We start from the raw sequence: 24,991 nt of genomic DNA, 5'->3' as shown, positions 1-24,991 counted from the left end.
TAGGAATGTGAAGTGGTGCAGCCACTTTGGAAAAGAGTTTGTCAGTTCTCCCAAAAGTTAAACAGTTACCACATGATACAGCAACTCTACTCATACATATATATATATACTCAAAAGAAAATATGTTTGCACAAAAACTTGTACACAAAAATTTTTACAGCATTATTTATAATAGCCAAGAAGTGGAAACAACCCAACGTCCATTGACTGATGAATGGATAACCAATATGTGATATACCCATGTGTGTGTTAGCCACTCAGTCGTGTCTGACACTTTGCAACCCCATGGACTGTAGCCTGCCAGCCTCCTCTGTCCATGGGATTTTCCAGGCAAGAATACTGGAGTGGGTTGCCATTTCCTTCTCCAGGGGATCTTCCCAATCAAGGAATTGAACTCAGGTCTTCTGCACTGCAGGCAGATTCTTTACACTCTGAGCCACCGGGGAAGCCACCTGATATACCCATACTATAGAATATTGTTCACCCTCAAAGTGGAATGAAGTACTGATTCAGTGTACAATATGGAAGGATCTCAAAAACATTATGCTAGACAAGACATCAGACACAAAAAACACATTGTTTGACTGCATGTATATGAAATTCCAGGGGCCTGGGGGTAGAAAAGTGGGAAGTGACTGCTCATGGATATGGGGTTTTTTTTGTGGGAGAGGGAAGGGGGGTGAAAAAATATTCTGGAACCAGATAATAGTGATAATTGCACACCTTCAATACTATATTAAAAACCATAAAATTGTGCACTTTAAAGGGATGAATTTTATGATATGTGAATTGTGTCTCAGTTAAAAAAAGAACTTGGCAAGACTGCTTTCCTTGGACAATGTTAATGACAGCTGTGTGCTTCCTTAGACAATTAGAACCAAACTCGCTCCTGCTCTGTGTTGTAATCTCACTTATGGATCTTTGGCTAATTAATCCAGTCTGACGTGTGAGTGGTTTATTTCTATCCTCCTCTGACCTACCAGAAAACTCTGAAAAGAACAAGGAGATAGATGCTCTAAAAAGCATAGAATGAGTCCAAGGCATCCATATTAGATTATTATGAAAAAGAATCAACCAGAGTGCCTGAAAATGAAAAGATGATTGCTTTTAAAACACACACACACACACACTATATAGAAGAGTTAATCAGAAGAAAGGAAAGAGCCAAAGAAGAGAAAAATTCGTGCACTGTTGGTTAGCTGGAACCAGACTGCTCCAGAACCCAGCAAAGACCAGAACATAAGAATAGACAGGGAGAGTTGAGACATGGTTCCAGCACCTACCTAATAGAAGTTTTGGAAGGAAAAAACACAGAGAGAAATACTTGAAGAGATAATTGAAAGAAAATGTCACAGTGATGAAAAAAAGAGGACACCAAGTTCAGACGCGGCAAAGAACAAAACCTCATCTGCAAACTTGGTTGTGAGTTTAGAAGGCAAAGAAAGAAGCTTTTAAAAACTGAGTTTCAACAAGGAGGAAAAACAGATTACTCAGAAATTTGCCTCAGACGTCTGACCAACAACACTAAAGGCAAGAAGGCCACGAGGAACGTCTTCAAAGATAGTTTGGAAGATGATTACGGATGCAGGCAAACTTGCCAAATGAATGCATGTTGAGAAATGCAAAGACTTAGAAAATGATTATCTGCAGTTCCTACTTGAAAGAATGTCTTGAGATGTTTCAGTTAACAGACAAGTAAATCCAAGAGGAAGTCGTGGAATTTAAGAAGCAGCGGTAAAAACCATATACTACAAAGGCTTAATTTACCTAATGTAAATCATTCCTCAGTAACTTAACTGAGAAGAATGAGGAGGAAGGGGGAGGGAAAAGGACGAGAAGAGAAGGGGGGAGATCAAACAAGCCCAGATCACTCTTGCCACTCAGCGTCTATCTGAAGATCCTGTGCAATGCAATTGAATAAGAAAAATAAGTAAGCTGGCTCAATATTGGCAAGGATATAATTGCTGAGATTTGTAAACAATCTGACACTCTCTCCCTAAAAAAAAAAAAGAGTTAACTGACAAACTATTAGAGCTAATATGAAAATTCAGCCAACTAGCAGGAATTTAAGAGACAAATATTTCAAATCTATAGCAGATAAATTACTTATATCCATAAAATAGGTAAAGAATTCCTAGAAACCAATAACCTGGGTTCAGTCCCTGGGTTGGGAAGATCCCCTGGAGAAGGGAACGGCTACCCACTCTAATATTCTGGCCTGGAAAATTCCATGGACAGTATAGTCCATGGGGTTGCAAAGAGTTGGACATCACTGAGCAACTTTCACTTTCACTTTTAATAATAAAAAGACAATTCAATAGGAGATGAACAAAAGCCATAATTAAGAAACAGAAAAAAGAAAATAGTCAACACACTTATGAAAAAATGATCACTCTCACTAGCCAGCAAGTAAGTACAAAACAGAGCAAGAAAACGTCTTCACCTGTCAATCAGGTACAATTTTAATGTTTGATAAGATTAAGTCTGGTGAGCTTGTGGGAGAAATGGTTCACCTGATCCACAGTTGGAATAGATATACGTTCGCATGGCTCTTTTAGAAAACTGTTTAGCAGTATCTATTACAAGTTTCAACTTCTTATACTCTTCATGCATGGATCATTGTTTTAATGGTGAAAAATCCCGATGCCTATCACTGCACAGTGGTTAAATAAATTGTGGTACATCTACCGTAGAGAATACTCTAATACGGGTAAAAATAACAAGTCCCCCAAAAGAGTCTCAAAGACAGAAAGAACAACAAGGTCCTACTTTATAGCACAGGAAACTATATTCAGTATCCTGTGACAAGCCATAATGGGAAAGAATATATATATACATAACTGAGTCACCTTTCTGTACAGAAGAAATTAACACATTTTAAATCAACTATACTTCAATAAATTTTTTTTAAAAAAAGCAAAATTCCTTTGGGGAAGCAGAAAAAAAAAAACCATCTACAGACAGTGGGAGAAAACACTCACACATGAGTAAAACTCTAAGCCCTTTCTACCTATGGGTGTAGGGTCTAAATTTACACCACTCATGCAGAATGGAAACAAATCTGTAAATTCAGCATATAAATGTCCAAGATCAGTGAGACCCTCAGGTGCAGCAGAAATACAAGATCAATCTCTAGAACGACATTTTCAAAAGCTGGGGGACACAAGAGTCCCATAGAAAAGAAAAGGGTGGGGTGCTAACCAGGATGAGGTCACAGTAAAAAATGAAGAAACAAAACTCATGGGGGACAGATAGCATGCATGCAGATACACGCACACACACACAATGCACACACACACACAATGCGCACACACACACACACACACGCATGCACCAGAATTAGCACCCTCAAGAATTGGAGATAGCAGAGCAGTCTGAACGTATCTATGCAACACAGGCTCTAAATGACTGAGAAGATCAAAGAACAGGCTATAGAACATAATTAAGGTTCAGAAGGAAGAAGGTCCAAATTCCATCTGGAATTTGCAGAGTGTGAAGCGGTTTCGGGACATCCAGGTGGAGCAAGTAGGGGGCTCTTGAAAGTAAGAGTCTGGAGCCCAAGGGGGAGGTCTTGACTGGAGACGGATTTGGGGCCATCATCAAGGGTAGCTGTGATTGGCCAGGATATGAACCATGAGCAGGGGGGTGTCTCTGGAGTGAGTCCTGCGTTTAAGGGCAGGAACATTGAAGGAGGCAGGGTGAGAGCTTGATCTATATCACCACATTTTTTTTTAAATTAGAGGATCATTGCAATATCATGATGGCTTTGCCATGCATCAACATGAATTGGCATTAGGTATACATATGTTCCCTCCCTCTTGAACCTCCCTCCCACCTCCCTCACCATCCCACCCCTCCTGGTTGTCACAGACCGCTGCGTCATATATCGAACTCCCACTGGCTATCTATTTTGCATATGGTAATGGATATGTTTCAATGCTATTCTCTCACATCATCCCACCCTCTCCTTCCTTCACTGTGTCCAAAATGTCTATGTCTCCTTTGCTGCCCTGCAAGGATTGTCCATGCTATCTTTCTTGGTTCCATATGTATGCATTAATATACGACATTTGTCTTTCTCTTTCCAACTTACTTCTTTCTGTATAGCAGGCTCTAGCTTCATCCACCTCATTAGAACTGACTCAAATTGGTTCCTTTTTATAGCTGAGTAATATTTCATTGTGTATATGTACCACAACTTCCTTATCCATTCATCTGTCGATGGACATCTAGGTTGCTTCCATGTCCTAGTTATTGTAAATAGTGCTGCAATGAACACAGGGGTGCATTTGTCTTTTTCAATTCTGGTTACCTCAGGTGTACCACCAATTTTGACTGCAACCTTTTCCAGAAACTTCCTCTCCCCAAAAGAGTCTCCCGAGGCTCTCTCCTCCGGCCCCAGACTCAGCCTGTCTTACTACACTGTTGCCTTGACCATGACCCTCTTCCTCTGCTGTGAGCTCCTACAAGGACCATGAGGCCAGCCTGCTTGTCTTTATTTCCCCACCATCCTGTGTTGAGCCCATGTCTCAGCTCCAAAAGTGACTGTTGGAATGAATGAAATTGGCACGTGTGCTCTGCCGTGTTGTGGAAATTTACATTGTGAGTCCACAGAGGGATGGAACTCAGAAGGAACGAAACAGGTTTGGTTTCCTCTTCCTCATCCCCTCCTTCTCCCTCTCTCCTTCTTGCTCCCCATTTCATACTGAGAGGAAACAGCATCAGTTCTCAGACTCAGGCAAGCAACTGCCTCGAATCCAACCTCTCATGAGCTCCACAAAGTGTTTGCTAGAACTATATTTGTGCAAGACCTTTCCCTCTTCTTCCCCATCCCACGTTATAATGACCTGTCACTGAATGCACTTTGCAAGTATCAGCTCATTTAACGCGTACAACTTGTGTGCCAGCCCCATTCTGCAGATGGAGAAACCGAGGCTTGGAGAGGTGATGTGACTTTCCTGGCCACAAAGTCATGGAGCGGCAGGCAGGGCCAAGGTTCAAACCCAGACCTCTTAGCTTCCAGAGCTTCGGTTTCAGCCTCTCCCATCGACCTCCCTCGGCTTCCTCCTCCCCTGCCCTCCCAGCTCACACTGCTTCTCACTCACCACCTCCTTAGCTCACACTGCGTCTGAGTCACACATTCTTTGGCAGACAAGTACGGGCTGGGATGGGAGGGGATGGCCAGATGGGTGGTGAGTACAAGTCTGGGTTTGTCTTTTCATTGCTCCCAAACACCGTCCTGGGGAAGCACTTGGAGTCCATGACCCCTTCTGGGCTCCTGCCAGGTTGTGGGAATGGAGGAAAGAGCAGACCCAGTGTCTGTCTGCACATGTGTGGCTGGAGAGACAGGGAAATCGTCTCTGGACTGGTCTTAGGGACCAGACTCAGAGCCCATCCTTTCTGTAAATGTGACAGTGGTCCAGGAGGGCCCTGCCTTTAAGACTCTGGGTTGCTTGGACCTGATTTTGCAGGAGCTCAGAGCTGCCTTGTTGCTCTTATTCAATCAGTAAGTCATGTCCTACTCTTTGCGATCCCATGAACTGCAGCATGCCAGGCTTCCCTATCCTTCACTATCTCCCAGAGTTTGCTCAAACTCATGTCCATTGAGTCGATGATGCCATCCAACCATCTCATCCTCTGTAGTCCCCTTCTTCTTCTGTCCTCAATCTTTCCCAGCAACAAGGTCTTTTCCAATGAGTCTGTTCTTCGCACCAGGTGACCAAAGTATTGGAGCTTCAGCTTCAGCACCAGCCCTTCCAGTGAATAATCAGGGTTGATCTCCTTTAGGATTGACTGGTTCAATCTCCTTGCTGTCGAAGAACTGCCCAGCTTGGTCCAGTTTGGAAGGTGAAGCCCTGGTCTCGGAATCAGGAGACTAGCAATGTGAGGGTGATGCTGCTACTAGCTTTGAAGGACCTTGGGCAAGATTCAGCTTCTCTGAGCCTTGGGTGCTTCGTTTGTAAAATGGAACCGTCATCCCAGGCCTGTGCATTTCTCAGGATGGGCCACCTGCTTTGGGGAGGGCTCTGAATGGGGGAAGCAGGGATGGGGACAGGGGTAAGAAAATGAACAGATGCTGGGGCAAGATGGCCAGTACCAAGATGGTCATTCTCCTGGGCTGAAGCAGGACCATTTCACTGAATACCTCCGGATTGGTAGCCCAGCCCAGACCATAACTGAGAAATTATGGGGTCAAGAGAGAAAGGAAAAGAGGAGATAGGGACGAGGGGAGTAAGAGGAGTGATATACTAGGGGGCTGGAGGGATAGGAAAAGCTAACAGAAGCAGAGGCACCCTGGATCCCAGATAGGGTTCTAGCCCCAGCTCTGCTCTTCACTCCCATGTGACCATAACCAACTGCAGCACCTCTCTGAGCCTCAGGTTCCCCTAAGTCATCCAAGATTTTATGAACTCCTTGGTTTCATCCTTCACTTGCCTTTCAAAGCCTGGCTCCATAGGTTCACTGTCAAGAATGCTTCCTTGAGCTTCTTCTCCTGCCTCCTTCTAAAATTCCACCTCTCCCCTCTGACCCAATAACCCTCAGATTAAGGGTTGACTCCCCCCACCCATGTTTTGACTTACATTGCATCGCATATCACAGCACAGAAGCCTCAGTTAAATCACCTTTGGTGCCTCCTGCATGCATGTGTGCTAAGTCGCTTCAGTCATGGCTGACTCTGTGCGACCCTATAGACTACAGCCCGCCAGGCTCCTCTGTCAAAGGGATTCTCCAGGCAAGAATACTGGAGTGGGTTGCCATGCCCAGGGGATCTTCCCAACCCAGGGATCAAACCCATGTTTTTATGTCTCCTGCATTGGCAGGCAGGTTCTTCACCACTAAGTGCCACCTGGGAAGCCCTTGGTCCTTTCTACCAAGCACATATACATAGTAGCTACTCAACAAATATTCTGCTCATGATGCTAAATGGTCAGATGGACAGGAGGGGTGGATGCCTGAAAAGATATGCCTGCTTTGCCTGCGGATTAAGCTCCTGGTCAAAACTCCCCTCCATAAAAAGGCTCTGGATTTATCCTCAGCCCCCTCCTTCGTCAACAATTCAACCAAAGGAAGCGACAACTCCAACTGCTGCTCTTCTCCCCTGCCCATTCTCAAAGGCTCCTCCAGTGGTTATCCTACCTTACCAGAAGATTCCAGCAACATAGGCCTGGCAATCCTAGGAGCTGGGACCCCACCACCTGCCCTTAACTACCCACCCTCCTGAATGATCATTCAATGGACAAAGGAAGCTCTGTTGAAGTATCCTAGAGCTTTTCTGCCACAGAAAATCCTGCAGAAGTCCCCATGAGCATTCCTGCAGGCCACAGATTTCAGGGGTTGTAGGTGAAGTCCCAAGAGAGACAGATGACTCTTAACAGAAAACCCAGGTTCTAGCCCCAAATTGCCATCACTTTGACCCCCCCACCACCACTCTCCAAAACACATATAGGTATACACCCAGACCTCAGAGGAACGGAATCTCACCTTGATGCTCCTCCAGTTTCCCCATGGTCTCGATCTGCTCCACCAGGTCATTTGAATTCCACTGGCTCATCCCGATAAGGATGGCATTCTTCCCTTCAGCCACCTCCTCTGTGGAAAGAAGCAGAGAGGGGCATGAACAGGCAAAGCTGTGTAGAGGTAGCCCTAACAGGAGCTTATATCTCAAAGGAGTGTTTATTTCTTCCTGTGAGTTGAAGTAGATTTCGACTATTGAAGGTGTCGGTAGTTATAGACAGGTATAAGACATGCAGAAATTTTTCATTCCAAGAATGCATTGTTGTATCCTACAGGACCTCCATGTTACAGTAAAAGAAAGTAACAAAGAAACAGTCATGAGAGAGACTGAAAACTCAAAGAAGGCTGCATTCCTAGTGCCAAGAGTGGTCTTTCTTGAAAAGTAGTGTGTTTGGGAAGTAAAAGCAAAGCCCTGGAGTTTCCCTGGTGGTCCAGGGAAATTAAGAATCTGCCTTTCCATGCAGGAGACTCAGGTTTGATCTCTGGTCAGGGAACTAAGATCCCTCATGCTGAGGAGCAACTAAACCCATGCACCAAAACTACGGAGCCCACATGCTCTGGAGTCCATATGCCACACTAGAGAGAAGACCCTGTGCCACAGTGAAGACCCCACGCTGTGGAGTGAAAGATCCTACGTGCCACAGGCAAGACCCAATGCAGTCAAAAGTAAATACGTTAATTTCTAAAAAGAAAAGAAGAAGCAAAGCCTCGCCCCTGGGTAGCAGTTTTTCTTTCAGTGAATTACTTGACTTCTCTGAGCCTCAGTTTTCCCATCAGTAAAATGGGACTGGCAACATGTAATCATAGAGTTGTTATGAGGATTAAAGGAGCTAATGAATATAAAGGTCTTGGTGCACAGGGGGCTGTTTATACATGGGAGATGTTAAGGACATTTCTTCACGCAAGGAGGGAGTTGCCATCAGTATTTAAGCATACCAAGATTTGGCTGGGATCAGAGCAGCTTTGGAATAACTGAGAAAGCAGAAGACTTCTGCCTCTAAGCTGTGAGCTATATGGAAACTTCAACCTACATCTCAACTTTATGAACCTCTTAATGTTTCCATCCTCCCTCTAGTCTTCCCTTCAACCCTGTCTCTAGTCTTGTCCTTTCCTGGTCTGAAAGGACAGGAATTGGTGAATTAGGGGTGAATCAGAGGAATTGGTGAGGTCATATTCCCTAACCACACTGAACACCAGCCCCTGGATCCTACACCTCAACTACACACATCTGGTGCTGTCCCTCATCTCAAAAAGGGACATTTCCTCAAGGATAAACCACAGGAATGACCCCACCCTCTCTTTAAAGAGTCAAGCCTTCCTGGTAAAGAGCTTTGCGCTTTTTCTCATAGAACAGACATTAAAGGGTACTGAGAAGAATCCTCAAGCTCATCATAACCGAGAAAAAATGGGTCTGATCCGACCCATTTCACTGCCAAAGAACTTCACAGAGCAGATGGAATCAATATGGTGGATCCGAAGCTTGGGGAACTGTCCAGAGTTCTGAATCCATAATCTAGACCCCATTTCAGGCTGGAACACTCCCCCTTCCTGTCTTACTTGATGTGTTTATTTGATCTATTTAATGACATTTATCAAATCTTTACTATGCATTGAGATTGTTATGTGCTTTACAAATATTAATTCATTTCATTCTCATAACAATGCTAAAAAGATAAAATTCTTATTATCTCCATTTTATAGACAAGGAGCATGGAATAGTTAAGTAACTTGCTGAAGATCACTGGCTAGAGCCAGGATTTAAACCCAGATATACTATTTCAAGAGTCCTAAAATCCTGCCTTCCTGATGGCTTGCCCTGGACATCCTGTATCGGCAGCCCAAGCGCCACACGCACCCAGACAATTTCCTGAGCCTGGGGTGTTCCATCTGGACATGGTTTACACCTGTGGGCTGCATTGTGTTCTGGGCAGAACTCTGACTGAATTTCAGTCCTGAGTTGCTCCAAGTGAACCCGTACCTTTACAGATGGCCCTCAACTGTTCCTGTTTTCTTATCTCTTAAGTAGGAATAACACTCTGGTTCCACAACTCTTTCTAGCAAGCTTTCATGAGAACAAATGACATAGTAAACTTGAAAAGTCTACACAAGTCAAAATGCTGTAAACAAATATCAGGTAGCATTAATGTTGGGGAAGCAGGATCACCGGGGGTTTAAGAGTTCTATTATGGTGTTAGATTGACTCTTTTCAATCCTGGATGCACCATCTGCTAGCGATCTGACCTTGGACAATGACCTAGGCTTCATGAGCCTCCATTTCCTCATCCATAAAATATCAGGGTAATGCCCATGTCATAGGATTGCTGTGAGGACTAAGTGAGATAATGAAGGTAAAGAGTCAGTAAGCATCAGTAGCACACAGTAGGAGCATAGATGTGGGTAGAAGCACAGGAAGGTGAGGTACCACCCCTCTCACCACCAGAGCATGCGGTGTTCTCCTCTAATACTTAGTTCTGCTGCTGTCTGCCCCTATGTCGTTCTGTCCCAGCTCCACAGTGGAGGCGTCAGGGTCAGCCTGTAACCCACCTTGAGCGCCTGTGTCTCCTGGCTCAGTGACCCAATCATGCAGCGGTCTGCTTGTTCATTTAATATTCATCCTACAATGAATGGATTCTTGAGCAGTGCTATATGGCATGTGAGACATGACCTCCATCCTGGAGGAAATCAGTTTAGTGAAAAAAAAAAAAAAAAACCACATGGGAAATTGACAGTCAGATGAGTGAGCTAGGGCTCCTGGTCTAATGCTGGGTATACAGCAGGTGCTCACACATCCTAGCTTCCAGTTCCTCTGCCATGCATGATCCCTGTCTCTGGCTGTCTGTGACGCTATCAGAACCCCGAGAGCTCCCAGCTTCTGAGGCTGAGCATGCACCATCCTTGGCATCTTTCCTCCTCTTCCTATTTATCTACCTGACCCGCCTCCATCTTTCCCTCATGGTCTTCTGTCTGTCTTTCTAGGAAATGCATCTCCTCTCAGACTCTCCGCATGGTCCCCTCTGCTTGACGTCTGGCCCTTTCCCTGATCTCTGTCCCTCTGGGTCCTCACGTTTCTCTGTCTCAGGCTGTCTGTCACATGTGTCCCTCCCTTTAGGCCTCCATCACAATGACTCTTGGCACTTGATCTGTCTTTATCCCAGAACCTCTCTCCTCTCTCTCTTTCTTGTCCTCTCTCCCTCTCTGGGCTTCTCTTTCTCTCTCTGCATGCCTGCCCCTCAGGATCTTTCTGTCTCTGCAGGTCTCTGACCTCACCCTCTCCTTCTGGGTCACTGTCTCTCTTTCAGCTCTCTCCTGTGCTCTCTTGGTGTGTCTGTTTGTGTATCTGTGTTCGTGTGTGTGTGTGCACGTGTGTGTATCTGCGTGTGTGTGTCCTCTCCCATCCTGACTGAGTCTTGCTCTCTCTCCCTCTCTGCTTTCTCGTATTTTCCCTGGCTCCCTTGCACTCTCTGCACACTCCCTCCACAACCCATCCCTGTCTCTCCAGCTGCTCCCCCAGCTTGCAGACAAGCTTTCTCTCCCTCTCTAGGCCAATCCTCTGCCCCTGCTCTCAATACTCAGCCTTAGATCTTCAGTCTGGCAACAATGGGCTTGTCCCCTGAGTGGAAGCAAGAAACACATACACACACACCAACACACACATCAGCACACACACACACACATACACACATGGAAAGAGCAGCCAAGAAAGCTCCTTTTAGAGTCATTCAGACAAACCAGGGAGCCTCGTGCCTCAGCCCTGAGCCTCCGCTCTATTTCTCTTCATTGTAGTACAAGCCTCCCAACAGAGGCCATGAGGCCACAAAGGGCTTGTTCAGACAAAATCCTGGTTATTGATTTCGCTTTCCAACTACTGATGACTGCTCCTGGCGTGCCAGTTCCCAGCCCTGGTGACCTCTTGTGTGGACACGGGTTTTGCATGTACTTCACCCCTAGTGAACCCCAGCTCCTGCCCAGTCTAGGTGCCAGGCTCAGCTCAGCCCCCAGCACCATGACCCTGGCCTTGACCCCAGACTGACTCCTCCCCTGGCCAGAGCCTGGATACAGCAAAAGCCTTTCTTCCCACGCTGGGGCTTCTGTGTCTGCTGGACCCTCAGGACTTCAGAGCGGAGAATCTCCCTGCCCTGTGCCAGGCAGGCTTCACCTTCAGCTCATGGAGCCCAGGGCTCGGTCACCTCCCACCATCAGCTGGTCCAGTTCCCTCTCTCACTCCTTGCCACAGACCCACATGCCAGTCTTTCCAAGGACCTAGATACGCCCTGCTCTGAGGCCTCTGGGACACATGATCACTAACCTCCCTGGCTGCTGCATGTTTGCCCCATTCCCCCACCTGCAGCCATACCATCGCCCTCTCTTCATCACATAGGGGTCCCCACTCAGCCCATTCCCAAAAGCCTTTGGGGCAGCTCCTTGGCATCTGCTTCTCTACTTCTGCTCCTCCAAAGAAAGGGAGGATCAGGGGTCAGCGACACACCTGTGCTTTACATCTCCGGGGGCTCCTTTGTCCAGCTTCCAACAGCGACATCCTCCACTCCACCCATGAGACAAACCCTGTACCCTTGCCGTGCTCCAGAGGAGGGACTTGGAGCCCCTAGACTCAAGACATGCCTGAGGTCAGACAGTAACCGGTCAGTGCCCCAACCCTGGGGAGAACCTGGATGCTCTGAACCCAGACAACCTGTACCACTTTCCTCTGCTCCTAGAGATTCTGAGTTCTGAGTCTCCCTCCTAGAGCAGGAGCAGGGTGCCCAAGGCCGCCCCAGAAACATATCTGGAAGGTACCAGGCCGGTCTGTCCTCACACAGAGCACTAAGCCGGTGCCCCCTTGCTCACTCTGGCCGCATCCACCTTCCTACTCACCGCTCCAGGAAAAGCCTTGCACTGCTGCTCCCCCTGGCCAGAACGCTGCCCCAGATCCCCACATGTGTCATTTCTTGTTATTCAGCTCTCAGCTCAAGGCTACATCCTCTGGGGACCTCCTACTCACTCAGTCACTCTATTACAGCCCCATATGTTATATTGGAGGGGGGGTGCCTCCATTTTTCTAACAGCATTTGACACTCAATAAACTACTCATATTTAAAATGTACAATTTGAGAATTCCCAGGCGGTCCAGTGGTTAGGACTTGGCGCTTTCACTGCCAAGGGCCCAGGTTTAATCCTTGGTCAGGGAACTAAGGATTACAGGGAACTAACTGTAAGCGGCACAGGATGACAAAAAAAAAAAAAAAAAAAGTACAATTTGATAAGTTTTGACATTTGTGCACACCCAGGAAGCCATCACCCCAATCAAGATAGTGGGCATATACCATCACCCTCAGAAGTTTTCTCCTATCCCTTTTGACCCCTCCTCCCCACCCCCAGGAGACCATAGATCTGCTCCTGTTGCTATAGACTTGTTTGCATTTTTCTAGAGTTTTCTATAAATAGAACCATAGTATGCACTCTTTCTCAGCCTGACTCTTTTGCCTCCCCATGATTACTTTGAGATTCATCCATATCACTGGGTATATCAGCTCATTCTTTTCTTATCGCCGATATCAAATACACGGATGTATTGCCATTTGTTTATTTGAACACCCATTGATGTACATTTGGGTTGTTTTTACTTTGATGCCATCATAAAGCTGCTATGAACATTCAGGGACACATCTTTAGGTGGGCATGTGTTTGCTTTCCTTTTGGCTAAAAACCTAGGGGTGGAAAGGTAGTTAATGATGATCAACTCTTTAGGAAGCTGCAACCTGGTTTCTGAAAGGGCTGTCCCATTGTACATCCCCCCCAGCAGAGTCTGAATGTCCCAATTCTCCACATTCTGGTCGGTTGTCGTAATTAGCCATTTTAACAGGTACGAGGCAGTATCTCATTGTGGCTTTAGTTTGTATTTTCCTAATAACTAACGACGGTGAACATATTTTCATTTTTTCACCTTTCGTTTTTCATTCATCTACCTTCTTTGCCAATATGTCTGTTCCTTTGTATTATTTTATTTATGGAACTTATCCATAGAACTCACTTGTGTGTTGTCTTCCCATCCATCATCACTAAACTGTACAGTCCAGGGAACTTCTCTGGAGTCTGTGGACTCTGTACTCCCTATGCAGAGGGCATGGGTTTGATCGGTTGGGAAACATATCCTATGCGTCATATAGCATGCTGCTGTTACCGCTGCTGCTGTTACTGCTGCTGCTGCTGCTGCTAAGTCGCTTCAGTCATGTCCGACTCTGTGCGACCTCATAGACAGCAGCCCACCAGGCTCCCCCATCCCTGGGATTCTCCAGGCAAGAACACTGGAGTGGGTTGCCCTTTCCTTCTCCAATGCATGAAAGTGAAAAATGAAAGTGAAGTCATTCAGTCGTGTTCGACTCTTAGCGACCCCATGGACTGCAGCCTACCAGGCTCCTCCATCCATGGGATTTTCCAGGCAAGAGTACTGGAGTTGGGTGCCATTGCCTGCATGACCAAAATAAATAAATAAATCCATGGGGACCAGGATGGGGTCTACTTGCCCTGTGTCCCATACAGGGAACACTGCCTGGTACTTGATGGGCAGATGCTCAATAATTACTTGAGAGAGGGAATGAGTGACTCTGAATTCTAGCCCCTGCTCTGCCTGACTCTTTGTGTGACCCTGACCAAGTTTCCCAGTTCTCTGGCCTCAGTTTTCCAGCCTATAAAATGGAGTGGGGGTGTTGAACTCAAAGACCTTGAGGACCCCCAGCCCTGACATGATCTGGGTTTGAGGCATGTCACTTCTTGGCCACCATGGGTTTCCCCTCACTCTGCACTCCAACCTTGCCATGGCTCCCCAGCTCTCCTTGGACTCTATCAACAGGATAGGGTATGGAGCCTCTTGGGTTGGGGCACCTGGACCCCATCACCCACCCTGCAGCATCACCCTGAGGCCCCACATCTGCTGCCATGGCCCAGGGAGTCGGCATCTTGCCCGGGGGTTGCTATAGACCCAGAGACCTCCATAGTCCTGAGTGCCCCTCCTTGTCCCTCCCCTTCCTTACATACACAACCAGAGCCCCCCAGAGCCTAAGAGTCTCTCTTCTGCTACCAGACCATGATCCATGAGGATCTCCCGTCCCCCTGGTTAACCCCAGTGCTGGACCAATGGGCTGGAGCTTGAGGGAGAAACGGAGGGAGGAGGGCCCCATTTCATTAATAAGTCAAAGGAAAAGGCCTGGCCTGGACACTAAGCTCCTGGCTCCAGCCCCTGTCCCACCTTGATGTGTGATCTGGACAGGCCCCTTCCATGCTCTGGCCTCTGTTCCTGACAGTGTGGCTCCACTGCAGGGGGAGGCGGAACCACGGAGGCAGGAGGATGCAGGTGGGGACCGAGACCACAACCAGGTCAGGTCAGACCTCAGCCCGGGACCGGGGAAAGAGGCAGGAAGGCGACCCTTCAGAGCACACCCAGCAAGCCGGACGGACACCCACGGCTGGACCCTCGATGCTGAGAGAGCTGCCGGGTTGGCTTGAGTCAGCTCCTGGGAACGGAGGAGGTTGGCTTCACCTCTTACTGCCCCGAGCCAAGGAAACATGCAGAGTCCTTGCCCGGGGACACCTCAGGGAACAGACAGGAGGTGGGGAGTTGGCAACTCAGAACTGAAGAAGGTTCCAGCAGCCTGTGGGCGGACCATGCAACTGAGAGCTATGGATGCTCTGGGAGAGGTGACCTAGGAAGGGGCATGCGGAGAAGTGAGGTTCAGAGTCCGGTAGGCAGTGCTGAGAGGTGGAAGTCAGGGAAAGAGGCAGGAGAGTCTGCAATCCTGGGATAGTGGAGGGACAGAAAGATGGAGGAAGTAAGGACAGTGGGGAGGAGATGAGATGAAGGAAGAGAAGGTGGGACCACTCGTAAGAGAGGCGTCAGAAATGAGGCCAACTTGGGAACTGCAGAGCGAGCAGTGAGATGATAGGAGCAGAGGACAGAATGCTGAGGGTCCGCAGGGGAGGGCAGCAGGAGGGAGCCACAGCTGCTCAAAGGAAAGACAGGTGTGCAGGCCATTGGGATGGAGGTGGAGCTGACCGGCGCCTCCTGCAGACGCATCCCTCCGTGAGCCATCCTCGTCATCTGGGAATGCAGAGCCCTGATGAACTGCAAAAATATTTTAAATGCAAGTGTTCTAAGCGTCAAAATATTGAAGCCGTTGTTGTCACACTGTGGGTTAGTTGCTATGGAGAAAGTCAGCCCCGGCTGCCACTCCAAGCAGACACCAATGGGAGACAGGCAAGAAGCCCAAAATGGGCTGGTGTGGGGCTGGCATCAGGAAGGGGACTCGGCACCCAGAGTCAAAAATGGGAGAGCCTCATGCTGGGACAGCATCCCACCGCCAACCCCACTGTGATTCCTCCCCAAATCAGTCTCCATTTCTGGAGACACAGAGCTGATAGGGAAACTGAGGCCCAGAGCAGGTGACAGACGTGCCCGACATCACAGAACAAGTCAATGGCATGTTCTGTGACGCCAAGTTCCAACTGTCTGAGATCATGTTCCAACTGTCCTGCTCTGAGTCCAGAGGTCTTCCCAGCACATGCTCCGTTTCTCTTTTCAAGACCCCGTTCAGCCAGGCATTTCAAAGCTGGTTCTATCTCAGGAGTAAGTCAATCTCCCAAATACGGTGACTTCCCAAAGGGGAGCTGAGTTGGCCAAGCAAGACTTGAGGACCCTCCTAGACTGAAGACCCTCCTGGGCTTGTGGGTCTCACCCACCCCTGCACAGTTCAGGAGCACGGCTGGGAGGGTCCTCTCTCCTGAAGTCCAGGCAGACTCTGCCTCGCACTGATCCCCACACCTGCCCTGCCCATCTCCAACTCTGAGACTGTGCTCAGGTCAATCTTTTAGTCTGAAACGCTCGCCCCATTTAGTGCCCTCTTCTCCAATCCTTACAAGGCTTTTATACAAAGAGTTTTGTTGGAGGTAGACCATTTTTTTTTTAAAGTCTTAGTTGAATTTGTTATAGTATTGCTTCTGTTTTATGTTTTGGATTTTTTGCCAAGGCATGTGGCATCTTAGTTCCCCGACCAGGGATCGAACCTGCACGCCCTGCATTGGAAGGCAAAGTCTTAACCACTGGATCACCAGGAATGTCCCCTTTATAATGCTTCTTGTTTTTCCGTCCTCACTTATATAGTGCCCCTTGCTACATCTGGTGTGCTGGCCAAGCACCCAGCACCGAAATGCAGAGCTGATATATCCTCTCCTCCATCGTCTCTCCCCTGAAAGTCTGCTATGATCTTTCTAACTGGTCTCCAACTCTACTCCAGCTCCCCATCCCATCTGTAGGCTGATCTTTCATGTTACCTACACGTAGTCTCATCTCTCCTCTCCCCCAGCACACAGGCTTCCTTCAGTTCCTGGAAGGCCCCATCCTTCCTGCTTCAGCACCATGATACCTGCTATGTCCTCTGCCTAAGGCTCTTTTCACTTTTCACCTAGCCAACTCCTACCCTCAGTTCTACAGAGAGGATGTTAAGGACCTCCACCCTAAATTAGATATCCCCATCATCACTCTATTAACATTTGATTCTTCTTATTCAGAGGTATTTTTCCCCATTTGGGGTTTTTGTTAGTATGTATAAGTTTATTTGGTTTTTCCAGGTCTTAGTTGCAGCAGGCAAAATCTTCGATCTTTGTTGCAGCATGCAGGATCTTTGGTTGCGGCATGTGGAATCAGGTTCTCTGACCAGGGATTGAACCCGAGCCCCCTGCATTGGGAGCACCAAGTCTGAGCCACTGCACCATCAGGGAAGTCCCTTATTCTCCATTTGTGATTGTATTTTCCTTCATGTCACTGCTTGATGTTTGCCTCTCCCACTAGACTGTAAGCTTGACCAGGGCAGTGACCATGTCTGTTGGTTTCCTGCAGTACCGTGAGCACCTGAAATAGTTGAGCAACTCAGTAAATAGCTCAAAGAATGCGTGACGGGGCGCTGAGCCCCAGCCCTGGGGGAACGTACAGACTGGGTGATTATGAAGCAAGGAACTACAGAGTCTGAGTAGGGAGAGAGATCAACTCCCAGTAGCACCCTTTCTTGGCGCTTCTAAAAAAGGTCACCCAGCTATCGATGGGAGGATGGGATTCACTCACCTCTAGCATCAAAGAATTCATCATCCGAGCTCTCCACTGAGTCGCTGAGGACATTTTGAAGGTGCCAGGGGGCACCACCGCCCGGGGGAGGGCCACCTGCCAAAGAAAACACACCTGTTAGCCAAGCTTGTGACTGTGTCTTGGCACGAAGGAGGTAGATGCAGACGACCCTGGACCAAGGTTTGGTCAGCACTCTGCACATCCCTGCCCTCTTGACTTCAAGTGCCCTGCCCCTCACAGAGCCATCCCACTGCTGTGCTTTCATTTAAGCCCCAAACACCTCTCTGAAATGGCTTGGCGGGGCAGGAACAAGGGTGCTCATTTTGCACACACCCAAACCAAGACCAGAGGCAGTTAAGAGACATTGCCAAGGTGACACATGTATCAGGAAGCATCAAGTAAGTTTTGCTGTGTTAATAAAAGATCTTAAAACAATAACAGGGTCTTCCCTGATGGTCCAGTGGTTAAGAATCCACCTTCCAGTGCAGGGGACTCAGGTTGGATCCCTGGTTGGGGAACTAAGATCCCACCTGCCGTGAGGCAGCTAAGCCCACGTGCGCGCTACAACTACTAAGCCCAGGAACCCGCATGCCACAACTAGAGAGAAGCCCTCACGCTGCGGTGAAAGACCTAGCCAAAAAGAAATGGATGCGTAATTAAATATTAACACAATAATAGTTCATTTCTCACTCACACACAGGTAGGAAGGGGGCTCTGGCCACGGCAGTCACTCATAGCTGCCACCATACGATGCCAGCATCTCAAAAAGGGACTCCAAGGCTTTCAGAAGCAGGGGAGGAGAGCACAGAAAGTCATGCCCAGTCGTAAACACGTCTTCTCACATGTGACACACTTCTGCGCAGGTGTCATTGGCCAAAGCAAGTCACGTAGCCATGGCCAGCTTCAAGAGGGTGCAGGAGAGGAGAAGCTGACATCCTGATGGGCAGAAGTGATGTCTGCTGCACACGTGTGCAAGTCAGGCTGGGACTGCAGCCTCCCCTGGGGAAAAAAGCCCCGAACTAAGAGAAAGGGGACCGGAGCTTGCGTTCTGCCCCGTCTCTGCTACTTACAACCTAGCAGCCATTCCCACTGAATACTGCAGCCTCAGTTTCTCAGTCTATAAAATATCAACAACAATCAATCCCGAGCTGGAAGGATCAGAAATAATGCATGCTCAGCGCCAGTATCTCGGGAGGCTCAGTGATGATGCCTACTATTATTATTAATATCTGCAGAGGCCAGAACGTAGGCTGGGGGGTATTCCAGAGCAGACAGGAACAAGTGCATGCAGAGAATGTGGCCCCCTGGGGGCCCCAAACTCAGCCCCAACCCACCTCCTGCCCCAGGACCAGGGGAAGGAAGACCAGAGATACAGCTGGGTCAGGAGCCTCTCTCTCCCGCCCCCCATTTTCAGAGCCTCTTTACTTGGCACTTTGGGACTCTCAGGAAAGCAGCTGATATCTGGCACATTCAGGAAGCCCTCCGACGGCTCCCAAGACACGTGAAATACTGGAGATTGTGGATGAATTCCAGTCTAATTGGAAACACTAAAACCATAAAAGTGTTGGGAGAAAATTGACCTGGTAATTTTCCTGAGGAAGTAATCAGAGAAGTAGACAAAGATGGCAATACACAGTTGATCAACTCAGTGTTCCGGTGATACCCACCAACCGGAAGAAATCCCAGTGTCCACCCACAGAGGACCAGATGTATATTCACAGTTAGCAAGGGGATTCTTTGCAGTAGGTAGAAAAATAAAGTAGCTCCTTATGTATTAACATGGAAAGATACCCACGGAGTATGGTTAAGAGAAAAAAAAAATGCACATGGGTCCCAGAACCATGTTTCTTTTGATCTCATTTTTGAAAAATATACTCCTGCTTGCACACTGAGGATATGTACAGCATGTTAGTTAAGAACTCAGGATCTGAGGTTGGAAGAGCCCCAGATTCAAGCTCAGGCCCTCACCTCTTAGATGCTGTATGATGTCACCTGTCTGTGCCTCAGTTTCGCCAGCTATAAAGTGAGGAAAGTTCATACGTGCCCCCACGAGCTTGTTGGAAGAATGGAATAGGGATTACCTCTACAGAGCAAAATTTAGTAAGAAGAGGCAGGGAAAACTCCATGTTTCCACTGCACATATAACTTCATATGCCCATTAATTTCATAAATTCATCTTATTAGTGCTAAGACGTACATTTTTTCCACACTTCAACAGCTTTAAAACTGGGGTGTATCTTACTTGGTGGCATGTCCTAATTTTGTTGGCATTGTTTATTCTTTCTTGGGGTATAGAAAATAGTGATGCATCTTACAATTCACTGCATTGTAATTCAATGGAAAACAGTAAAATCACCCTGCACACAGGGTTTATCTTCCTCTGTTCAGCCCTGGCCATCTAGTACACATGGCTTCTTGCATCAGCAATGCCCCTACTTTGGTTCCCCCATCTGTGCAATAGGTAACCAGAAAGAGACTTTCCCCTGAAACTTTTCAACTCTGACTGATGTTTGAGGAGCTGATCTGGCACATAGTAGATGTAAATGAACCAGCACGAGGTGGGCATTCCCCCAGCCTTGGCTAGAACACACCTCATGACGCATTCCCCAGAAAAGCCGCTGCAGCCTCAGCTCACTGCACCCAGCTACCCTGCAGGGTGCTGACACCGTTTCCTGCCCTGAGCCCAGATCCCAGAACACAAACTGCTCCTGAAGGGAGAGGCCAGCACAGGTCAGCCCAGGGCCCCAGCCCTCCTGCCTGGCCCTCCTGCCCCACCCACCACAAACTCCCAAACACACACCCCACTTGAGCTTCATGGCTTGAAGCCAAGCAAAAAGCACGTTCTGAAACACAGAAAAGGCAGAGATCATCAGGAAAACTGACCTGGGAGTCACTTCTGGGTGTAAATCTGGGTCTTCCCCCACATTCCCAGTGGGGACGCTCTAAGCTTTTCGTTCTCACACAACAGTGTGGAGGGCATGACAGTCTGATCAGCAATTTCCTTCCTATGACCCTGGATTTATTGCAAGGGAGTTGGAAGAATCCAGAAACACCATAAGTGAGTATTTCTAACATGACTATGGGACCGTTTCCCAAATGTATATGGGGGAATTTCTGGCTAGAGAAATAAGACAAGAAAAAGAAATAAAAGGTATACATATGAGAAAGGAAAAATAAAACTGCTTTTATTCTCAGATGGCATGATTGTTTATCTAGAAAACAATAACTCTACAAAATCTACCAAAAAAAACCCCAAAAACCCTACTGGAACTAATTATTGAGGATAGTAAGATGACAGGATAGAAAATCAAAATACAAAAGTCAATTGCACTCCTGTATGTCAGAAATGAACAAATGGAATTTGAAATTTGGAAAATAATACCATTTACAATAGCACCAAAATACAATAAAATAAAGAAGTGCATAGGTATACATTAAATGTATGCGAAGATTTCTGTGGTTCAAAAAATATAATCATTTAAAATCCTTCCTGATTTTACATTTATTTTATGTTTTCTCAATCAACAGATATCAAGGATATAAAAACTATCAGACATATGATATGAATGTGCAAATATCCCTTGCTGTCCAAATCTATTCCATTTCTAAGAAAGCAAGAATCTGGACAGTCAGGACAGTCATATTAACCTCATCTATTTGGTCCTTGAATTTTGTATGATGAGCAGCAAGAGTTTAATTAGTGGTGGGTTCATCTAAAGATATATCTGTGTCGATTTGTCTCCTGAATTTAAATAGCGAAGTTTCAACGAGAAGGGACTGGCTATGGTGGGTCTCATACCCGCACAGTATTCACTTCAGCCACGAACAAAGAAGGGCAGAAGCATTCCTGTCAACCTCCCCCTCCTAAAGAGAGCTTGTGTTAGGGCCTGAGGAAAAGAGGGGAGCTCTGGAATTTGTCCCTCCCTCGCCTCCCCCACCGCATCCATCCTTGGGGCTACCACCACCTTAGGCCATCACAACACCCACACCATGTGATGGGCTGGACTTGCTGGGAGTCCCAGTGGGGAGAGCCCGGCAGCGGGGAAGCCTGCAAGGAGCCTGGTTCAGCTCCATTTGAAGGACATGTTCTTCCAGCTAGAGATGGTCAGAAAGGGAGTGGGGCTTCGGGGGTGTCAAAGGGAGCTGCCCATCCTGCAAGGCACTGTATTAGGTGCTGGGGGACATTGAGGTGAATAAGAGGGACAGAGTGGGGCCCTCCCAAAGCGTAAGTCTACAGGGGGACAGAGGAGGCAGACCTAAAACAGGGAAGCAATAATCCTTTCAGCAGTGGCAAGTGCTAGGAAGAAAGGAAAACCGTCTCTTCCCACCTCCACTGTGCCCTTTCCCTCAAGTGTCTCTTACAGTGTCATCATAGCCTAGAGAACAGACAGGCATGAATGCGTGGATCCGTACATCCACCGAGGGATGATGACAAGGGCATTCGGCTCCAAAAGAACTCTGTCACCCAGTGAGTTATAAACACTGGACCAGTGCTGTTTCTCCTCCCACATGAACCCTTCACCTGAGTGTTGAATCTCCTTTGTGGTCAGTATCTACAGTTGATTTTCTCTTTAAAAGCATCTTTTATCTGGTTTAGTGCCATCCTCTTTGTTTTCAAAATACCTTCACTGGTTTTTAAATGCACACTCTAAGTTTGAACCTGCTACAGTCCTTCCCTCTTTGCAGACAGGCTGCTCAAAACAGCCTCTGGAAAGGCAGGTATTTAACACGTAGGGGGATCTCAGTTATCTACCCTGGTGCAAAAAAGAACTTATAAGAATGGATCATGTGGGCTTCCCTGGTGGCTCGGTGGTAAAGAATCCACCTGCCAATGCAGGAGACACAGGTTCAATCCCTGGTCCGGGAAGATCCCACATTGCCATGGTACAACTGAGCCCGTGTGCCACAACTACTGAGTCTGTTCTCTGGAGCCCAGGAACTACAACTACTGAGCCCACGCGCCATAACTACTGAGCCCCTGGGGCCCCTAGAGCCCACGCTCCGCAGCAAGAGAAGCTGCTGAAATGAGAAGGACACGCATTGCAGCTAGAGAGTAGCTCCCAATCTCCACAACTAGAGAAAAGCTCGAGCAGCAACAAAGACCCAGAGCAGCCAAATATAAAACAAATAAATAAAATTATTTTTAAAAAAAAAAGGACAGATCATGTTAAGAAGCAGCCGTCACCTGGCTTATGGAGGAAGATGTTCCCTTCATCTCTTCCTCCAGCATGCAGGGTTTTTTTTTTTTAGCAAATGGCAAAGGTCATATTTCAAAAAAGGAAAACACTGATATAGAGTCTTGGGAGGGCATGAGAGGAAGACTTCTGAAAATGTGGAGGGTCAGTGGAGACTTGAATGGTGAGAAAGAGCCAGACATCCTAAGCACTGGTGTGTACATCCATGTGTGTGCATGCACGTTCCTGGCACACACGCGTGGCATGGACAGGCAGAGGATGAGAGTAAGAGCCTTCCTGGATGAAGGAACTGCAAGGGCAAAGTTACCTGTAAGGGGCAGAAAGAAACCCACGTGGCCGGAGCCAGTGACAGAGGGAAACAGGTATAAGAAGAGGTGAGAGAGGAAATGGAGCCCAAGCAGGTAGGGCTCACCTGCCTGTCATAGATGGGAGCTCAGGACAGGTGGGTTTTAAGGTTCTCACTTCTATCCAGAGTCTATCACCTGCTTACTTCCAGAAGAGGGGACTCAGATGCCCAAGAGGTTCAGAAAATCTCCCAAGGGGTAGGGGGTCTCAGGTCAGGTCGCTAAAGGCCACATATGGTCTTGAGAGTCAGAGAAGGTGGGTGCCTAGATCCCAGATCAGTGAGGGCAAAGGCCCAGAAGCACAACCTCCTTAAGGTAGGTCCCTGTCCTTCACCCCTCTGCATTCTGTGTCCAGTATAGGGTCCCAGGCAGAAGAGAACCAAGAGGTGTTTGTTAAACAAGCAAATGATCAAAAAATGATCTGCTGGCAGCTTCACAGGTATTATCTAAACTCATCCTAACCAAGTCCCATAGAGCAGGTGTTATGAATTCCCATCTTACAGTTCAGGAAATAAAGTTCAGAGGTGTGATGTCATTCAATTGAAGTCATAAAGCTCATAAGGGATGAGGCAAGATCCGAACCCAGGTCCATCTGACTCCAGGGCCTGTGCTCAGGACCACCAGACAGGGTGTGCTCTGCAGCAGAGCTCAGGGCAGGAGCCCAGGTCTCTTCCTCGCTTCTCTCCCCCAGGCTGCAGGGTCTCCAGGGCTCAGCCTACATCCTCCAACAGACTCTCCTTCTGTCCCACCTTCTCTATCACACTTATTCAAAACTCTAAATCAAGGGACTTCCCTGGCAGTCCAGTGGTTCCAGTGTAGGGGGTGTGGGTTCGATCCCTGGTCAGGGGACTAAGATCCCACAAGCCATCCAGCACAGACCAAAAAAAACACTCTAAATCAGGGTAAAAGAGAAAAGGGAATACCCCAATCCTTCCCTGGCAATCCAGAGAAACAAACGATCCTTCACACCCCATGGTGCACTGGTTCCCCAGCAGAGCTCAAAGGAGTGGGGTGCAGGGGGAGAGGCTGTGGGCAGCCATTCCTGCTCCTCTCCTGATCCATCTGCCCGCCACCATCAGGCCCAGTGCAGTCTCCCTGACCTTGTCACAGGCTTGGGTCTCCCCAGCATGAGTGCAGCCAGCAGCCACCCACTTCCCCACCTTAGCCCTGGTTCCCATGGACACAGGAATTGGAAGATGGACAGACAGACAGGAGCCAACAGTGGGTGCTCTGCCCTTTGCTGGGGACTCCAGGGCAGCTCCTGCCTGAAGGTCAGCGCTCCCCACCCCAGAAGGGAGACACCACCCTGCTCTTGGGAGCCCAGTCTGAGGGGAAAGAGAGTCCACAGCAAGGAAAGCCCTGGCCCAGTAAAGTGAGGGAGGCAGGAGGCATTGGCCAACTCCTCCTGGGCCAGACCTTGAACCAGATGCTGCCTAGGAGGTATGAGCTCTGACAAAGCTGAATGGGCTCAATCCCTGGCCCCAGTGCCAGCCTTGGGGCCCAGCCTACGTGGCCCGGCTTAGGGCAAGGGACAAAGGAGGGGTGGGCGGCCTGGCCCCTGGGTGAAATACCACATCAACCTAGCCCGGAGAGGTGTAGACAGCACCTTCCAGAGGCAGGCAGCCTGGAGGCCTTCCTGGAGGACGAGGCAGAACTGAGCCTTAAAGGAAGTAGGGGCAGAGTTGGCTAGGCTGGGGAACAGAGGAGGGAGGAGAGACAGTGGTCAAAGCAATCTTTTAGGCCATTTCCAAGAGATGCTGGACCCAGAAATTTCTCCTCAACTGTAAGAGCGAGGGAGGGAACATGGGCGTCTGCTGTGACCGCCATGG

At 48.0% G+C, this 24,991-nt stretch overlaps 1 protein-coding gene across 1 annotated transcript in view; it reads right to left on the bottom strand.

The window, feature by feature from the left end:
• PITPNM3 (PITPNM family member 3) overlaps positions 1–24,991 on the bottom strand; it is a 97,020-nt gene that overhangs the window by 61,169 nt on the left and 10,860 nt on the right. The window contains exons 2-3 of the mRNA XM_070772885.1: positions 17,624–17,719; positions 7,483–7,590 (exon numbers count right to left, since the gene is read on the bottom strand). Coding sequence (XP_070628986.1) covers positions 7,483–7,590; positions 17,624–17,719 — 204 coding nt within the window. The remainder of the gene's footprint in view (positions 1–7,482; positions 7,591–17,623; positions 17,720–24,991) is intronic.

Source organism: Bos indicus, chromosome 19 (genome assembly GCF_029378745.1).
Source record: "Bos indicus isolate NIAB-ARS_2022 breed Sahiwal x Tharparkar chromosome 19, NIAB-ARS_B.indTharparkar_mat_pri_1.0, whole genome shotgun sequence".
In the NCBI taxonomy this organism is placed as follows: domain Eukaryota; kingdom Metazoa; phylum Chordata; class Mammalia; order Artiodactyla; family Bovidae; genus Bos; species Bos indicus.
This window is presented reverse-complemented; position numbering and strand designations above follow the sequence as displayed.